Source organism: Phaseolus vulgaris, chromosome 2 (genome assembly GCF_051622355.1).
Source record: "Phaseolus vulgaris cultivar YP4 chromosome 2, ASM5162235v1, whole genome shotgun sequence".
NCBI classification, from domain to species: Eukaryota; Viridiplantae; Streptophyta; class Magnoliopsida; order Fabales; family Fabaceae; genus Phaseolus; species Phaseolus vulgaris.
In genome coordinates, this window is record NC_143499.1 from 20,493,628 (window position 1) to 20,511,544 (window position 17,917).

General features: G+C 27.4%; 2 protein-coding genes and 1 non-coding gene across 3 annotated transcripts; 2 read left to right on the forward strand and 1 right to left on the reverse strand.

Moving 5' to 3' along the window:
• Window positions 1-3,581: 3,581 nt before the first annotated feature.
• LOC137809164 (uncharacterized) lies at window positions 3,582-4,445 on the reverse strand. The gene has a single exon (XM_068610301.1). It carries the CDS (start codon window positions 4,443-4,445, stop codon window positions 3,582-3,584), a length of 864 nt encoding a protein of 287 aa, XP_068466402.1.
• Window positions 4,446-8,795: 4,350 nt separating this feature from the next.
• Window positions 8,796-10,454, forward strand: LOC150029044 (uncharacterized). Its single transcript, XM_090297900.1, has one exon. The coding sequence runs from the start codon at window positions 8,796-8,798 to the stop codon at window positions 10,452-10,454; it is 1,659 nt and encodes a 552-aa protein (XP_090154026.1).
• Window positions 10,455-16,510: 6,056 nt separating this feature from the next.
• TRNAS-UGA (transfer RNA serine (anticodon UGA)) lies at window positions 16,511-16,592 on the forward strand. The gene has a single exon. It is a non-coding gene; the product is annotated as a tRNA-Ser (tRNA).
• The last annotated feature ends 1,325 nt before the right edge of the window (window positions 16,593-17,917 follow it).

Sequence of the window (17,917 nt, forward strand, 5' to 3'; positions counted from 1 at the left end):
TCTTTATCTTTATCTATTATTTTAATAATCAATTATACTGTTAATTAACCAAAGTAAATCACTCACAATATACTGTTGCTTTCATTTTTCTTATACCATTAAATAATCATTTCATTAAAAAAATTCGAAATAGAATTTAAAAAAAATGATAAAAAAAATTGTATATTATTTATTATAGTTCTTTTTAATAAACATAAATACAAATGTGGTAGTGATAAAAATAAAAAATACGGATATACAATAATGATAAAAATAAAAAAAATATGAATACACATGTTAATATTTAAAAAATACAAATACACATAAGTTTACGATGAATTAAAATATTACAATATGAATTTATAGTTCATTTTAATAAATACAAATACACATATGATAATGATAAAACTAAAAAAATGCACATATAGAGTTGGATATCTAAAAAATACAAAAGCACATAAATTTATGATGAATTAGACATTTATAATAATAATAAAAATAAAAAGGGCATATAAGCAAAAAAATTCTCAAATATACTTGATCATCATGAGACATAATTATCACTATGAATAAGAACGAGAATTGTCAACTGTGGTAATTAATATTGACATAATAGAAGTAAGTGAATTAATCAAATAGCCAAACTCTAAAGAAATATCACTATTTAAGGTCCAATACCATACATATTGAAAAATCAAACTACTCTAGATTTGATGAATAGACAAATCCGTAGAAATAAAAAATGTGGATACATAATAATAATAACATTAATAAAAAATAAAAAATACACAATAATAATAGAAATAAAATATTAAATACATAATAATAAAATAAAATAAAGATATACATTAAAAATAAAAATAAAAAATACGGATAAACAGACGCGATGTTCCCGCTAGTATTTTATAAGGAAAACATATGACAATCAAAACTTTACTCTCCATTTCAAATAAAAAGTTATAAACAAAACCAAAAAAATCTCATACAAAAGCCCAAACCATATCCACTATGTACCACAACTTGCGTTTTACGTTTTTTTTCAACCTTTCACCTTTGAATTTCAACCAGACTTCTTGCCTTCATAGTGATCCTTCCCTCCTAGTAGATAAAAATAATTTGACCAATTTTCAAAATACAAAATTTAAAATTATTTTTTTTTGTCAAAATACATATATATCCATATAAATTATAAAAAGAAATCACATTTAGATTTATAATCCAAGCTTTACTAATTTATATATATATATATATATATATATATATATATATATATATATATTCAGTTATGTCATATCCTTTATTAATGTAAATCACTATAAGTTTATAAAGAATTAAAAAAAGTTACGATGCCTAAAAGTGGGGTTTATATATATGTCTTTCGTGACTAGAAAAATGTATACCTAGTACACGGACTAATTTGAAAGATGTTGTGATTTATAAGCATCATTATGTATCTTTCGTAAGGTTCGGTTAGATTTTAGTAGGATCAAATTTGTATGTTAAACTATCTAAGGTAGTTTGTGTGATGGAATTGAATTATCTCTCAAATAATTATTTTTTTTGTTTTTTATTATCAATAAAAAATAGAAAAATATTTTACTTAGTTAAGTAAAGACAAGTTTAAAAAAAAAAAAAAAGTAAGGTAACATTGCTTCTAAAATTCTTTCACATTTGAACCTAGTATAGATCTTAGTAAGAAAAAATGTGTGTGACTACGCAAGCTTGATCATTTGATTTGATGAGAAACGATATTTAATAAGTTTGGTATTATTCATGACTTCTAATATGTTAATTTTAAATATTTTAGTCCCAAAATTACAATATGGATTAGTTTGAAGATGTATAATAAAATGGGTTAATTGCTAAACAAACATATATTTAATCATCAATTGACAAACATTTTCTCTATACTATGAAATTTTTTAATAACACCATAGTTGTGAATGAGAGTAATGCAACATTTAATTAGTTTTCCTAACCAAAATAAATTATTAATAATAAGAGAACTTAATTAATTTTAATTTTGTATGATAAAACAATTTAAGTGTTTTTAACCATAATTAATTTAAACACACAAGTATGTTCACTGCATCGCTGGAAAGGGGAATAGGTATCTTATAGCTTTATTTTGGGTGTAGGGTTGTTTGTTATATAAATAGAGGGTTGATAAGTAAAATTTCAATTTAAACCAATTTCATATATATAATGACTTATTTCAATCATTTATATATTACAAGTATTTGGATGGTCTAAAATTTGTATCAGGGACAAAAATCAATTTCATGTTATAGTATAGGAATGAAAAATATATTTAACCCTATTTTAAATAAATATAATTAATACGAACATAAACTATTTTCTATTTTTAATGAAATTTAATCAAATAAGATGGGTGTTTGGATATATACTAAAAAATTCATTAAATAACAACTAACTTTAGACATAAAAAATAATTAATTATTATATTGACTAAGTTATATACTATTTTATAACCTAAATTTTATTGGTATCCAAAGTAGATTTTATTTATTGATAAAAAATTATAAAGTAGTTTTTAAATTGATATATAGCTTTAGCTACCAAAATTTTAGCTACTAATTATTTTATATTCTAATTAATCACTAATTTATAATTAATGACTAATTTAAAATCTAAAGTAATTAGTAGTTAACGTCTAAATTTAGAAGCTATTTTATAAATTTGTATTAATAATAGAAACTATTTTAGATACCAATAATTTTTTAATTTATAAAATAGTATTTAACTTAGTCAATACTAATTATTTTGTGTCTCTAACTTAGTTGTTATTTAATGACATAAGTTAATAACATATTAGATAAAGAAAACACTACAAGAATATCATTAAATAAAAATCAATTTTAGAGACAAAAAATAATTAATTGTCATATAAACTAACTTATATCTAAAGTAATTTCTATTAATTTTATTAATAATAAAAAATACTTGATTTTGTCTATAAAATAGTATCTAACAACTAATTATTTTTTATATCTCAAAATTAATTTTTATTTAATTATTTTCTTGTAGTGAAAACAATTAGAATACACTTGAATTTTTTTTATTTTTTTGTCGTCACTAATTTGTTTGTTTTTTCAACACGTTACTTAAGCACATCTTAAATATATGTCATTGTTTTTAATAAAATTAGAGATGTATTAATTGCATTGTCAAATATAATTAATTAAATCTCATTAATATTATTAAATATTCGTTTTCCTAAACTAAGTACTGGTGTGAAGTCATATATAAAAACTCTACATTAATATTAATTTAAAAAATAATTTTATTTTTTAAATAATTCATATAAAATAACAAATATTTTATTATATTAATTAATAAAAGGAGATATATTAAATAATAATAGAATAAAAAAAATATGCATACAAAACACGGTTATAATACAAAACACGATTATAATGAAAAATTTTATATATATATATAGATATAGATAAGATATATCATATTCAAATGGTAGAAGGTTTCACTGCAAAAGGAAAAAAAAAAAGTAAAACAGTACATGATAATATCTACTAGGTTATACTCTAAATTCATTAATTAGGTTTTGTGGATGATGTATAGGTTTAATCACGACGCTCGTACTTGCGAGCCCAAATATGTTTTCTATTTATCTGAAGCTTCGCAACATGTTTCCCATTCAAAATTTGATCAACTGTTCCCACATTCTTCAAAACCATTATCGCAAATAAAGATTGGTCTTGCACACTAGTATTTCCCATAGACAAGTTCTCCACACAGTCTCCATATGAACGTTTAAACAATTTTATCACCTCACCTTCTGACACAGGGAAGCCTCTAGAAAATGTTAGAAACATGGATTTATCATCAGTGCTGACATCATCACAAGGTCCCTTCATCCAAATTCTCAGATCAAATAAGTCGAGGTTCATCGTTGTGTCTGGTGGATTAATGTTGAAGGCACCAAACAAAGGGTGTGGAAAACCTGGGATGGTGAGAGCCTTATCTGACATGTTACCTCGTGATGTGCGACCTCTGTTGATGTTCTTGCTTCTTATGATTATCTGCAAAACATCACCAAAAATTCGAGCACAGATATTTTTTAGTACACTCTTTATACCAGCTATTATGGTGTACCTTTTTTCCTTAAATATTCTAAGAGATATGCCCTTTTGTGTTAAACTTTTTGTTGAGGGCAAACCACCATCATTTGGGGTGGCAAAATTTTCTCTCTCTAGGCACTTTAAGCAAGATACTGCTTCATCAACAAGATCATTGATAGAAGCAGGAGATAAATCCATCACTTTGTGGCTGAAATTGGGGTATCCATTGTGTTCAAGCCAAATCCACAATGCCATGACCAGAAGGGACTGTGTCATGTCACGATGCAGTCTAAAGACCAGAAAACAGAAGACCTCACGGTGAGTTTTGTGAAATAGGTGAAGCTCGTCTGTGGAAATTGGACCCATTCACACTAGTGATGAGTGAGGAAACAAAAAGACACAGAGAGAGAACAAGGGTAGAAATTTTCAAGAGAGAAGACTAAGCTTTTTAAAGCTCATAAAGGTTAGATATATATTAATTATGTGTTTGATAAGTGTAAGAAGAACTCAAGATGTAACTGAAGTATAAACAAAAATAATAAATAAGTATAATAATAAAATCGAACCATACATTTAATAAAAGAAAATTTGTGGACCTTCTTTAATAAAATTATCTCAATTTTTTTTAAAGATTTTATCAATACTTCTTAATATCCAAACAATGCTATAATATTTTTGTTTGGAAGTTATTTTTAATTTTGATTCCTCATTCCAATTTTGGTTTTGATTAATTAGTATATGATGAACACAATTTTTTCATGTAAATTAATGAATTTTTTTAAATCAAATAGAAAAGTAATTTAAAAGGTAAAATATTTAATATATTAATAGTCAAAATGAACTATTTTCAATAAAAGATGAAATATTTAATTAATAGTATAAATAATTATTTGTTGGTAGTACTAATAACACAATAAATTATTATATAAAAATTCTTAAAAATATTTACAAGAGTAGTTATGGTTTAAATATTTGTTAAACATGTACATGTATATACTATAATATACTATTGTAACAGTGTTTTTAGTCAATTAATTAAATGAGTTAGTTTTGACAGAGAGAGTTTCACTCTAAAATACTTATTATTAATTTCTTATTCATATCCTCTTTCTTTCCCCTCTTCAAGTTTTGTGAGATTTTTTTTCTCAAAAAAATACTATAAACTATTTTGTGTATTACATTATATATTGTTTAATTTAAGTAAAAAATTAAGTAAAGAAAAAGTTTAAAAACACTAAATACATATATAATTAATTTAATAAATGTAAAGATGTATTAAGTAAGTTGTTCAACGAAATTAATTTTTGTTTTAATCTAAATTTTATACCATTTTCAATGTAAATTAGGATATTAAATATTTTATGTTGACTTATGATTAACGTAAATATTATAATATTATAATAGAATTTACGTAAAAATTTAATGACTCATTTAGTTTCCTTACTACATTATTTTTCGGAAAGTTTAAATTTTAAACTATGAAAAATATATTTAATTTTATAATTTTTTAGTTAGTTCATTCACATTCTTGTATTTAGATGTCCAAATAAGCTAGAATAAAATTCAATTAAAAAGTAAATTATGAGATAAGTTCAATAAAGAAAAGTATATATGTTATGGTTTTTACATTGAAAAAAAAGGGAAATGAATTAAAATACTTTTTTCGTTATATAAAATTTTTAGGATAAAGTTATACAGTCGCTCTTACTCTTAAGAATAGAGTGAACTTTATCTTAGATCAAAGAAATTAACATACATCTTCTTTCTTGAAACTTTTGCAGAGGATATTTTCCTTTGTACTATACATTATTTTAATCTTCGCATTGAATTATTACAAAATTGTAAGTCTTTGTAATAATTAATATGTATTTTTTAACGTATATATCAGTGTTTATATTCAAATATCATTAGTTGTTATGAAAAAAATAAATTTTCTTTAACTGGCATCATTTATTGCTTTAATAATAAAAATATTACCCTCATTAATTATTTATGTATTTAAAATGTTTCTTTCAGATTTTAAAATTTCAAACAAAGTTATGTAGTAATTGAGCACTATCAAACAAAAATACTATTCATTTAAAAGAAAACGTATTGATTCCTAACTTGACAGACTAGCATCAATTAATGATATTTGGAAGTTACTATAAAAACTATTATTATTTTCTAAACATTTATTATTTATTAATTTCTTAAATAAAATTATTAAATTCACCAAATAAAGTTAAAAAAAATTAATGTTTCACAACTCATCAAGTTAACAATTGAAAAATTACAATAATTGCATTTTATTTGTGCTTAATTGAGTAATCTACCAGGTTCTTATGTATGTTCAAAGTGAGTTGCATTATGTTAATAACATACTCCTTTACATTCATTTTCTCTCATAAGTTCAAATTTATTAGAAATTACAAAATTTTGGTAGTCTTATACAATATTTAATAATGATCTCTTTTTATTTTATAGTTTCAATTAGAGAGAGTGTTAAAACAAAATAAAAACATTATTTTCACACTTTATATTTCATTTACATTCAGTTAACAACTATTTTTTATAATAAAATATTATATTAAAATAATAAAATAAATGAAAATAAAATATTATAATAAAATAACAATTTATACACTACAAGAAAATTCATTTTATCTATCAACAAAAAAATGAGGACTATAAAAAAAATCACTAGCATGGTGAAGTTTACTCAAGTTGGACACAAAAATAAATGTCAAATATTGTATTCATAATGAAGACATTTAACTCACACTAAAATTTATTAAAATAATAATAATAATAATAATAATAATAATAATAATAATAACAATAACAATAAGTTGGCATCTAGAATGAGGACACAAAGTAGATGCAATGAGAAAAATTTAGTGACAGAATAATATTGATTTTAGAATGGGAACACAAAGTGGATGCAAGTTAAAAATTATTAAAATAATAATAATAAGTTAGTGTCTAGAATGTGGACACAAACTAAATGCAAGTTAAGATTTTATTACATTTAGCGAGGTCTAGGCGACACTAAGGTGACGTGGAAGTTTATTGTCACCGTAACCCACGCTAAGTTAATTATTGTTGGAGATCTTACATCGACTAGAGATTAGGACATTTCATAGTATATAAATGGGTGCAAATCCATCTCATAAGTTGATTTTATGAGGTTGAGTTAGACTTAAAGTTCACTTCTTAATAGTATCAGAGTCATTTCGAGTATATCCTAGCGATTGTTTGTTGGCCTTATCAGACCACCCGCTATCGGATCGTTATCGAATCACCCATAATATATAGTCTCACGCACAAGTTGGTAATCTGAACGTGAAGGAGGTATGTTGAAGATTTCACATCGACTAGAGATTACGACAATTCATAGTATATGAGTAGGTGCAAACCTCACCTTATAAGCCTATTTTATGAGGTTAAAGTTAGACTTAAAATCTACTTCTTAATAATTATTTAATTTTATATCCATTTTAGTATTCCACAAACCTACGTTATAGTTAAATAATATATTTTTCTTTATGTAGGCTTAGCCAATACTATCTTGTAAATTTGTGTCACATTAAAGGTTGTCTCTAATGCATAGCCACCAAAAGATTAGTTTTCATTTATATTCACTAGTACAAAAAACTTCATTAATGACTCCCTTTAAAGACGGTTAGAAAAGAACCATCGTAATAAGCGAGGCGGTGGCAGTTTCGTAAATATATTGAATTTTGTTTGGCTTTTTAACGACGGTTATAGCTTGAACCGTCGTTAAATGTGGATGAGGAGGTTTTAACGACGGTTCCCTACTGAACCGTCGTTAAAAGTGAGTTGTTTTTTTAATTTTTCCCTTACCAGCGCGCCTTCCCTCTCTTCATTTTCACATTCCAGTTTCCCTCTTTCTCTCATTCTCACCCGCACCCAGTACCTTCACGCCACCGCCAGTGTCGCCGCTCCACCGCCCGCGCGACCTAGCTCTCCACCCTAGACCTCGCGCTCACACCGACAACCACCGCGCCGCCCCTGCTACTCGCGCGCCCCTGTGCGCTCGGTGCCGGCCCAGCTCCCCGCGCCGCCCCAGCTCCCCGCGCCGCCCCAGCTCCCCGCGCCGCCCTAGACTCGCGTGCGCCCTAGACTCGCGTGCGCCCTAGCCTCGCGCGTGCCCTGCCGCGATTAGCACTCACCCGCGCCGCCTAGCCTCGCACGCGCCTTGCTTTGCCGCGACTAGAGCTCACCCGCGGCCCCCTGTGACCAGCGTGGCCTCACGCTGCCACAACCCTGCAACCAGCGCCGCCCCGCTCCACACCAGCGCCATCTTGCTCTACCCCTGCGACCAGTGTTTATATTTTGAGGTTAGTATATGTTTATTTATTATTTAATTATGTATTAAATTTTGATTTATTATATTTTGAGAGTGTTTGTTCTGATTTAGATATTGATTTTATATATTGAATGTACTAAGTCTGAGTCCGAGGGTGTCCGACCTTCGGCAATCTGAATTTAGTTTTTCATGATTAGATATTGATTGCATATATTGAACGAATTTATTCTGAGTCCAGAGGTGTCCGACCTTCGGCAGTTTTGATTTAATTTTCAATGATTATATATTGTTTTGACATATTGAACGCATTGGTTCTGAGTCCGGAGGTGTCCGACCTTCGGCATTTTTGTTTTATTTTTTCATGATTACATATTGAAAGTATTGGTTCTTAGTTTAACAGTTCTATGGATCGGAGTTGGATTAATACATCACGAATAAGTGATACTTACGAAAAAGGGGTGGAAGAGTTCATACAATTCGCAGAACATAATGCCGTTAGTTATAATAATGGAGTAAGGATAAGGTGCCCTTGTATCAATTGTTTAAATGGAAGGATATTGACTGTTTCTGAAATTAGAGAACATCTTTTGTGTGATGGATTTTTGAAAAGTTATACGACATGGACGTGGCATGGTGAATTGTTAGACTTGCCAAGTGTGCACGGAGGTTCGGAGGAAGTTCATTTCTCAATGGATGATAGATTAGAAGACATGATTCGTGACGTGGGAGCAGAATCATTTGCTAATGTAGTTTTTGAAAATATGTCTAATGATGCAGAGACTCCTTTGTATCCTGGTTCAACTAACTTCACACGATTATCAGCAGTGTTAAGGTTGATGAATTTGAAGGCAATGAATGGATGGACCGACAAAAGTTTTACAGAATTGCTTCAATTGCTTAAGGACATGCTTCCAGAAGGAAATACCTTGCCCAATCGAAATTATGAGGCGAAAAAAATACTTTGTCCAATGGGTATGGAGTATAGAAAAATACATTCATGTCCTAACGATTGTATTTTATACAGAAATGAGTATGAAGATTTAAGAAGATGTCCCAGGTGTGGTTTGTCACGCTATAAGGTTAAGGTTGGTCAGAATGATGAAATTGATGAATTGACAAAGGAAGGTCCTCCTGCTAAGGTTGTTTGGTATCTTCCGATAATTCCAAGGCTTAAGCGTTTGTTTGCAAATGCAGATGACGCTAAAAACCTTAGGTGGCATGCAGATAATAGAAAATGTGATGGATTACTTCGTCATCCTGCTGATTCTTTGCAGTGGAAGAATATTGATAAAGAATTTCCTGAATTTGGAAAAGAATCAAGAAACTTAAGACTTGGATTGGCAACTGATGGAATGAATCCCTTTGGAAATTTAAGTAGTAATCATAGTTCATGGCCCGTTTTGTTAGTGATTTACAACTTACCTCCTGCGTTGTGTATGAAGCGCAAATACATGATGTTATCTATGATGATCTCTGGTCCAAAACAACCTGGAAATGACATAGATGTTTATCTTAATCCATTGATTGAAGATTTGAAATTATTGTGGAATGAAGGGGTTGATGTGTTTGACGCGTTTAAAAATGAATCTTTCCGATTGCATGCGATGTTGTTTTGTACTATCAATGACTTCCCTGCATATGGGAACTTGTCAGGTTATAGTGTGAAAGGCCATAGAGCATGTCCAATATGTCAAGACAAGACATCTTATGAGCAGTTGAAACATGGAAGAAAAACCGTGTATCTTGGGCATCGTAGATTTCTAAAGAAATATCATCCGTATCGTCGATTGAAAAAAGCTTTTAACGGATACCAAGAACATGACATTTTTCCCACTCCCTTAAGTGGTGTTGAAATTTATGAAAAAATCAAAAATGTTAATGTGACTTTTGGAAAAATGAAGAAGAAGCAAACGGTGAGTGAAATATGGAAGAAGAGATCAATCTTTTTTGATCTTCCGTATTGGTGTAAGTTGGATGTTAGACACTGTCTAGATGTAATGCACGTAGAGAAGAATGTGTGTGACAGTCTAATAGGTCACGGTGGAGAAGGTCCTTTATGGTGATCTTGCAGTTCCTGTGCCGACATCAGAGGTGACAATTGTGGCAGAGGCATTACATACTTTCGTTGCCTGGCCTAGACATCTCGTCAGACCTATAGACTCTATGGTATATATTTGCACTAATACTAATACAATTATGATATATTACATTCTAACTAATTTAAGTATTTTTTGTTTTGATGAGTAGCAGGAACCTAAGACAAATTTGCCTCTGGGAAAGAAGAAAATAGTCTCCATTGATGATCCTCTGGCGGCATTGGTGGAAGTTGCTACAGCTTTAGATACAACCGTCTTAGAGGTTCCATGGGATGCCAATGTTTTTGGAAGGCATAGTAATCTACCGTTGTACGTTCACATGTCTGATTTGTTGGACCTTGCATCCGGAGATCAAGAGATTAACATAACAGTTCTGCAATTATGGATGATGTAAGTTCAAATTTTAAATTCTTTATACTTTTGATTTATTAAATATACTAGTACTAACTTATTGAAATTTAGGTATCTTTCTGGATTATGCTTTGATGAGGGGAAACATAATATATATGGGTTTTTAGACCCTCAAATCACTCAATCAATTGGAAACAAGAAGTCGGAAACACAAACATACATCACCACTGCCTTAAAGAATGGTGGAAAACACATTTATTTTGCTCCGTACATCCATGAGTAAGTTCTTATTTATTAAATAAGTTTTAATAAATTATTGAAATAAGAGAAACTAATTAACTGATTTGTTATACAGGCGTCATTGGCAACTATTGATCATATCTGTTCAAGATCATACCGCTGCATGGTTTTGCTCCTTGCATAAAAAACCTCCTGCCTATTTTAAAAACATTATAGATAGGTACGACAGTTTCATTTAACATTTATTATTACTTATATATTATATAATGTTATGTATTCTAACATGAAATCTTATTATTTTAGTGCTTACTCTGGATATAATATGTTGTGTGGGAGGAGAACTTCAAACGCACAAAAACTCACTTGGATGTACCTTAAGGTATTTAAAGTATATTTGTTCACTTAATTTAATGTGTTTCACTCATTCATTTAATACATTTATTTTCACATGCAGTCCAACAGGCAACCTCAAAATTATGAGTGCGGTTATTATGTTATGCAGTGGATGTTGACTATTTTGCAAGCTGAAATTATGAAAGGTTGGGATAAGGTAATACCTCAATACAATAAACACTTTAAAATTTGAGATTTATTAATCATGCACTAATTCAAAATATTTCAAATGTCACAGTTGTTCAACGACCAACACCCGCTAAATTTAGAAGCATTGGAGTATGTGAGAACAACATGGTCAAAGTATTTTGTAACCATGTATAACACTCTAGTATAGATAAATCATTACAATGACAAATTTTTTCATATATTACCAAACTTTTTTGTATTATGTTATAATTTGTTGTATGTAATTTTTATATTTAAATTATGATTTGAAATGTTTTTATTTTCTGGAATTGAAAACTTTATGCAGGTTATTTGAGATTTTTTAAAAAATAAAATTTTTTATTTTTTTTTAAACAGTACATATAACGACGGTTCCACTTGGAACCGTCTTTAAAAGGGACACTTATAACGACGGTTCCTAGAGGAACCGTCTTTGAAAGTCACGTAATTTTTTTTTTGAAAAAATAGAAACCACTTTTAACTACGGTTTTCACAACCGTCGTTATAAGTCCATACCTTTTAACGACGGTTCCCAGAACCGTCGTTAAAAATCATATCTTTTAACGACGCCTGTAATAACGACGGTTCTGGAACCGTCTTTAAATGTCGATTTTAACCGTCGTTAATTTACCTTTTTGTACTAGTGATTGAGACAATAAGCCGACACTAACCTCATATAACATCTCTCTTTTGATCTTTGTGTCGCTCTTTTGAGGATTTTACCATCATTAATTTTTGTACTGATAAAATTATAATCTGAATGTAAGAAAAAAAAATGATGGTATCATCATAAAAATTATGATAAAAAGCTCTATTTTTATCACTCCTTTTACTAAATTTTTACTGAATGATGAGACCCTTAAACAATATTTTTTATATTTTTTATTTGACCTTATTTTTTTTTTCTCTTTTAAAATATTATTTTTTATCATTAAATTATTTTTTCATCGGTTCAATATATTTTTGTCTGTGTTGAACTTTACTTTTATTCCTTAAACAAATATTGACTAATGGTCAAAATTTACCATTAAGTAATTATGTAACAATTAGGTTTTTCATTACATGTGATTCTAAATCATCACATTCACATGTACATTGTTTTGGTAAATGATATTTTTATTCTATAATTTTTTCACAAGATTTACTTTATTCCCTCAAAACTCTTTAATTCGTCTTAGTTCTTCATTTTTTAGAAAAAATCAATTTATCCTATCACTAACTTTTTTTAACAAAAAATATCCTTTACATAAAATATTATTATTAGGCTTAACGTAATTATTATAAGGTAGAATGCTAGTTCAAGACATTTTAGCAATTTTAAGGTTCATAATTCTTTTATTTAAAAAAAACATTTTTGGGTGATTCCAAAATCTTAAACTAAAGTGTTTTAATTTTACTTTCTAACAAAACAAATCTTAACTTGTTTGGTGGAGTAGAACATATTTTTCATTAACTTATATACTGATCCAAAGTTTAAGTTAACAAAACTTATACTGAAAGATTTATGAATTTTTGTTCTAAAATTTTTATAAATTTTTTGAGAAAAAAAATCCCTTTTGGAATATTTTCCCAAATAAAATTGGATAGAATAGTATCCAAACTTCTAAATAAGTAGTCCACAAACACAAAAGAAGTGATCATTGACATAGAAAAGAAATACATGTAAATAAGAATAGAAAAATAGTACCTTAACCATGTACAAATGATACATAAAAAGAATATTTGTAAAAAAGAGAAAACAAAAGTCTCATAGTGATGATTTTAGTAAAAAGAAAGTCTTAAAATGAAGAGTGGAACTAAAGTTGTACAGTTTATGTATAATTTTTTTTATAAACAATTAGATATAAATATTTTGAGCATAATAGTATGATAAAAAAAATTGACATTTGCTTCCTCTATATGTCTATAGAAATAATAACTAAAGAGAAAATAATTACAATAAAATAAAATTAAAGGTGTTACATCATAAGTTTATTATTCAATGTCCTGAATCTAATTTCTTCAAACATTTTCAACTGGTATTTTTAACCTTTACAAGTCTAGAATAAGTCTCACAAAGCTTAACCAAAAACCAATAGACTTTGGGAGGATGAAACAAAAAAAAAAGATATATAATTATACCCGCTTACAAAATTTTGAAATATATATGAAGAAAATAGTGAATTTTGTTATTTGATATGAAAAATTTATTGATAATTGTATTTTTTTTATGATGGAAAAACGACAGTCAAGATTACGTTGGTAATATAATTGTCAATAAATTTATATAAAAAATAACAAAATTCATCAATAATTATTATTGACGGATAGATATGTTGATAAATATCATTAATAATAATATTATTATTTTTATTTAATATTTATATTTATTTATTATTTTTATTAATATTTTGTTGCAGCATATATTTATATTATTCTTAAAAAAAAATTTAATAAAGTTATTTAGTAGAGATTAATATAACCTTGAGTTGATTTAATTAACAGAGTTTTTTTAAACCTTCGTTAAGTTTCAAAGGTTTTTTTAAAACTTCACCAAAATAACGGAGATTTTTTCAACCTTTATTAAATTTTAAAGGTTTATTTTAAAATCTCAGCAAACTAACGAATATTTTTTTCACCTTCGTTAAATTTCAAAGGTTTATTTTAAAATCTCAGCAAAATACCAGAGGGTTTTTTAACCTTTGTTAAATTCCAAAGGTTTATTTTAAAACCTCAGCAAAATAACGAATGTTTTTTAACCTTTCTTAAATTCCAAAGATTTATGGTAGAACCTCAATAAAACACTCTAAATTTTTCAAACTTCAACAAATAAATATAATTAAATCTATTTATAAATAAATAATTAAAAATTATATATTTTTAATATATTTTATAACTAAATTCTCTAAATTTTTTAAAGTGCAATTTTACATTACAAATAAGTTTTCTAAAGTTTCAAATATTTATTTTAAAAACTCAGCAAATAAGCTTGGATAATAAGTATTTCAACGACTAATCTTGGATAATAAGTATTTTAACAGTATTTGCATATTTCTTATGATTGATGGTAGTTAGTTTATATAATTTTTAGTTTTTTTTTACCAGCTCATACTTCAAAAAACCTGACTTATTTTGTTTTAGATTTTGGTGTACGTAGTGCAATTTTAGTTTTAGTTATAATTGTTAATATTTAATTCTCATAATTTTGAAATATTTTAAATTAAGACTTTGATTTTAAAATACATATAATAATTAATTCACTGTGAAAGTGAGAAGTAATAAAGTTAATTTTCCCTCGCAATATGTTCTTGTAATCTTTATTCAAAAACACACATGACTTTCAAACTCACATATGATAAATAATGCAATTATTTAGGATATATAAAACAGTGATAAACACCAATTGTTGTCGAGTTACGTAATAGTGGCTTGTGACTCAAGTTGGGACAGTAAGGTGATGGAAGAAGTAATATTGAAGTAAGAAGAATATAGTGCCTTATTTAGTGTTTCTTCTCCTTAAATATAATAGACATAAGTGTGACTGAATTGTGATTCCTTGTTAGGACTGTCGTCGATGACCATTGAACCTGTGCTGGAGAGCAATGTGTCTACAGTGGAAGAGAGAATTTAAGAGGATCGTTAGAGATGTTGGAAAATGGGTTGAAGGTAATTTCAAACGACAAGTCATTTAAATTTTGAAACTCATGGTATTTTACGGAGGTTCTTAAACCCATTGTATTTAACAGAGGTTTTTTAAACCCATGGTATTTTATAGAGGTTTTGAAACTCGTGATATTTTACGGAGGTTCTTAAACCCATGATATTTAACAGGAGTTCTGAAAGACTTTTCCTGAGGTTTAAAAAAACCTCGGGAACATGTTCTCCATAGATGGTTTAGTGAGAGAAACTGCAACCCTGAGTAAATAATTTAATAGAGGTTTTAACCCTAAATAATATAAAAATAAACTCCATTAAACTCATTTTTCTTGTAGTGGTATAATATTAATTGTTATTGTTATTATAACTATTATTAATATTATCATTATTATTAAGACTAATAATAATAATTTATAACAATATATAATGAAGATTCTTCTCATTATTTTTTTATATACATAATATTTTCTCAATTTTAGTTCTGAAGAAATAATAAATAGTTTAATATGTTAGTTTAATAAAAAAAAATTCTAATTTTATACTTGAAAAAATATCAGAGAGTTATCAATTTAATGACTTCTTTTATCAGTTTAATAATTTATATCACTTCCAACATTTTGTTCAATGACGTATCTCAAACATAATTCTCTTTTCTCACATTTTTTTCTCTTTTTTTCTAGACACACTCTCATTCTCATTCTTTCCTTTCTCTTTATGAATATGCACACTTTATCATCATTTCTCCTTTTCTTTTTATGTTTTATTAATCTCTACAAAAGTTATTTCTTTAGTGAATCTAAATTCAATTTTTTTTTCTGATTTTTTTCAAATTCTTTCATCTTATTTATATGCATGGTGTTTTTTACACATGTTAAAATATTCTAATATAAATTTATAATATTATTTAAAAAATATGAATATACACATTTATGATAAAATTAAAAAATATAGATACATAGACGTGATAAACACCAAACACCTGTATTTCCAATAATAATAATATTAATAATTTTATTTAATAATAATAATAATGTTAATAATATTAATAATAACAATAATATTATTAGTATTAAAAATATTAATAATAATTAACAATATTTATATCTTTATTTATATAAATAATGTTATTATTAATTATGTTACTAATCAAATTATTTAATTAATATTTCTGTTTTAATATATATTAATATAACATAAAATGATTATTAATATCATTTCCACTTACAAACACATCTGTCGATATGTCCGAGTGGTTAAGGAGACAGACTTGAAATCTGTTGGGCTTCGCCCGCGCAGGTTCGAACCCTGCTGTCGACGGTTTTTTTCATTTCAAAATTATTAATTTTTTTATAATTAAAATGTGTGTGATATGTAAATAGTATGATGAATCAATTTGATGTTTATTATTATTAATTGATGTTTATTATTGTTAGGATACTAGACGGTCTAATCATCTTTAAATGGTCTAGTGTCTTACTAGATGGTCTTGTGTATATAAGTAAGTTTATGAGATTTTGATGATAACAAACACTATAAGATGTTAAATAATTACTAACAAATTATTTTTCATGTGTAATATTAAAAAACAACAGTCTTGTGTTTACGTTCAACGTATTAGACAGTCTTGTAGTCTTCAACGCGTTAGACAATCCTACTTTTTTTTAATGTGTTAGATGATTTATATAGTCATATAAGCAAGAAACTGCTTATTATTATTAAAATGATTATTAAGCATTAACGAACTTCGTATCAATCATCTTTAATTATATAAAATCAAAGCTTTTTCTCAACGACCAAATTATATTTGGAATGTTTTCAAAATTAACATTCACAAAAGTTATCTCATAAATAAGTTTTTCAAACATATGATTTTGATTATTTCTGATTGATTTTGATTTTATTATAGTTTATTTCAAATACGTTTAAATTTTTTCCATAAGTAAATTAAAGTTCAAGATGTCAAAATATATCATATCAGGAAGTTTTCTTTTAAAGCTTTTATAACAATAACTAAGAAGATATGAGAAGAGAAATCTACGCAACATCTTGGTGAAAGTTTTATAAAGGATTCAAAGACGAAGATGAAACATAGCAACAATTTGAAAGTTTCAACACATATACAAGAGTTTCATATTTGTTGCTTTAAGCGTCTAGTGCTTTAAGGTGTGTGAGCAAACTCTGTAATTCTTCATTTTGTGAAGTATACGTTATGAACTTAAATTTGGCTCTCTTTGAGAGTGTTTCTTGTATCTTAAGAGGTCTAAGTCTCGGGGGGAGATTGGAACCGGTAACCTAGAGAGGTTTGTGTACTCAAGATAACCTCGAGAGGTTTGTTTACTCATTATAATCATTGTTTTGATTAATGGAACCTCTTTAGCAGTTTTCTTGAGAGAGAATTGGATGTAACTCAAGTGTTAGAGTGAACCAGCTAAATATTCGTTGTATTGTGTTCTTCGTGTTCGTGTTAGACATTATGTTTGATCGTTTTTATATGCTATGAATTGAGTCTTGATCCAATTCAACCCCCTTTATGGAGCCAATTGTTTCTACAATTCTTTGAATATAGAGTATCACATGAAGTTTATTACCTATGCAATAAATGGACAAGATTAATAACGGTAAATTATAATTAAACATTGCAT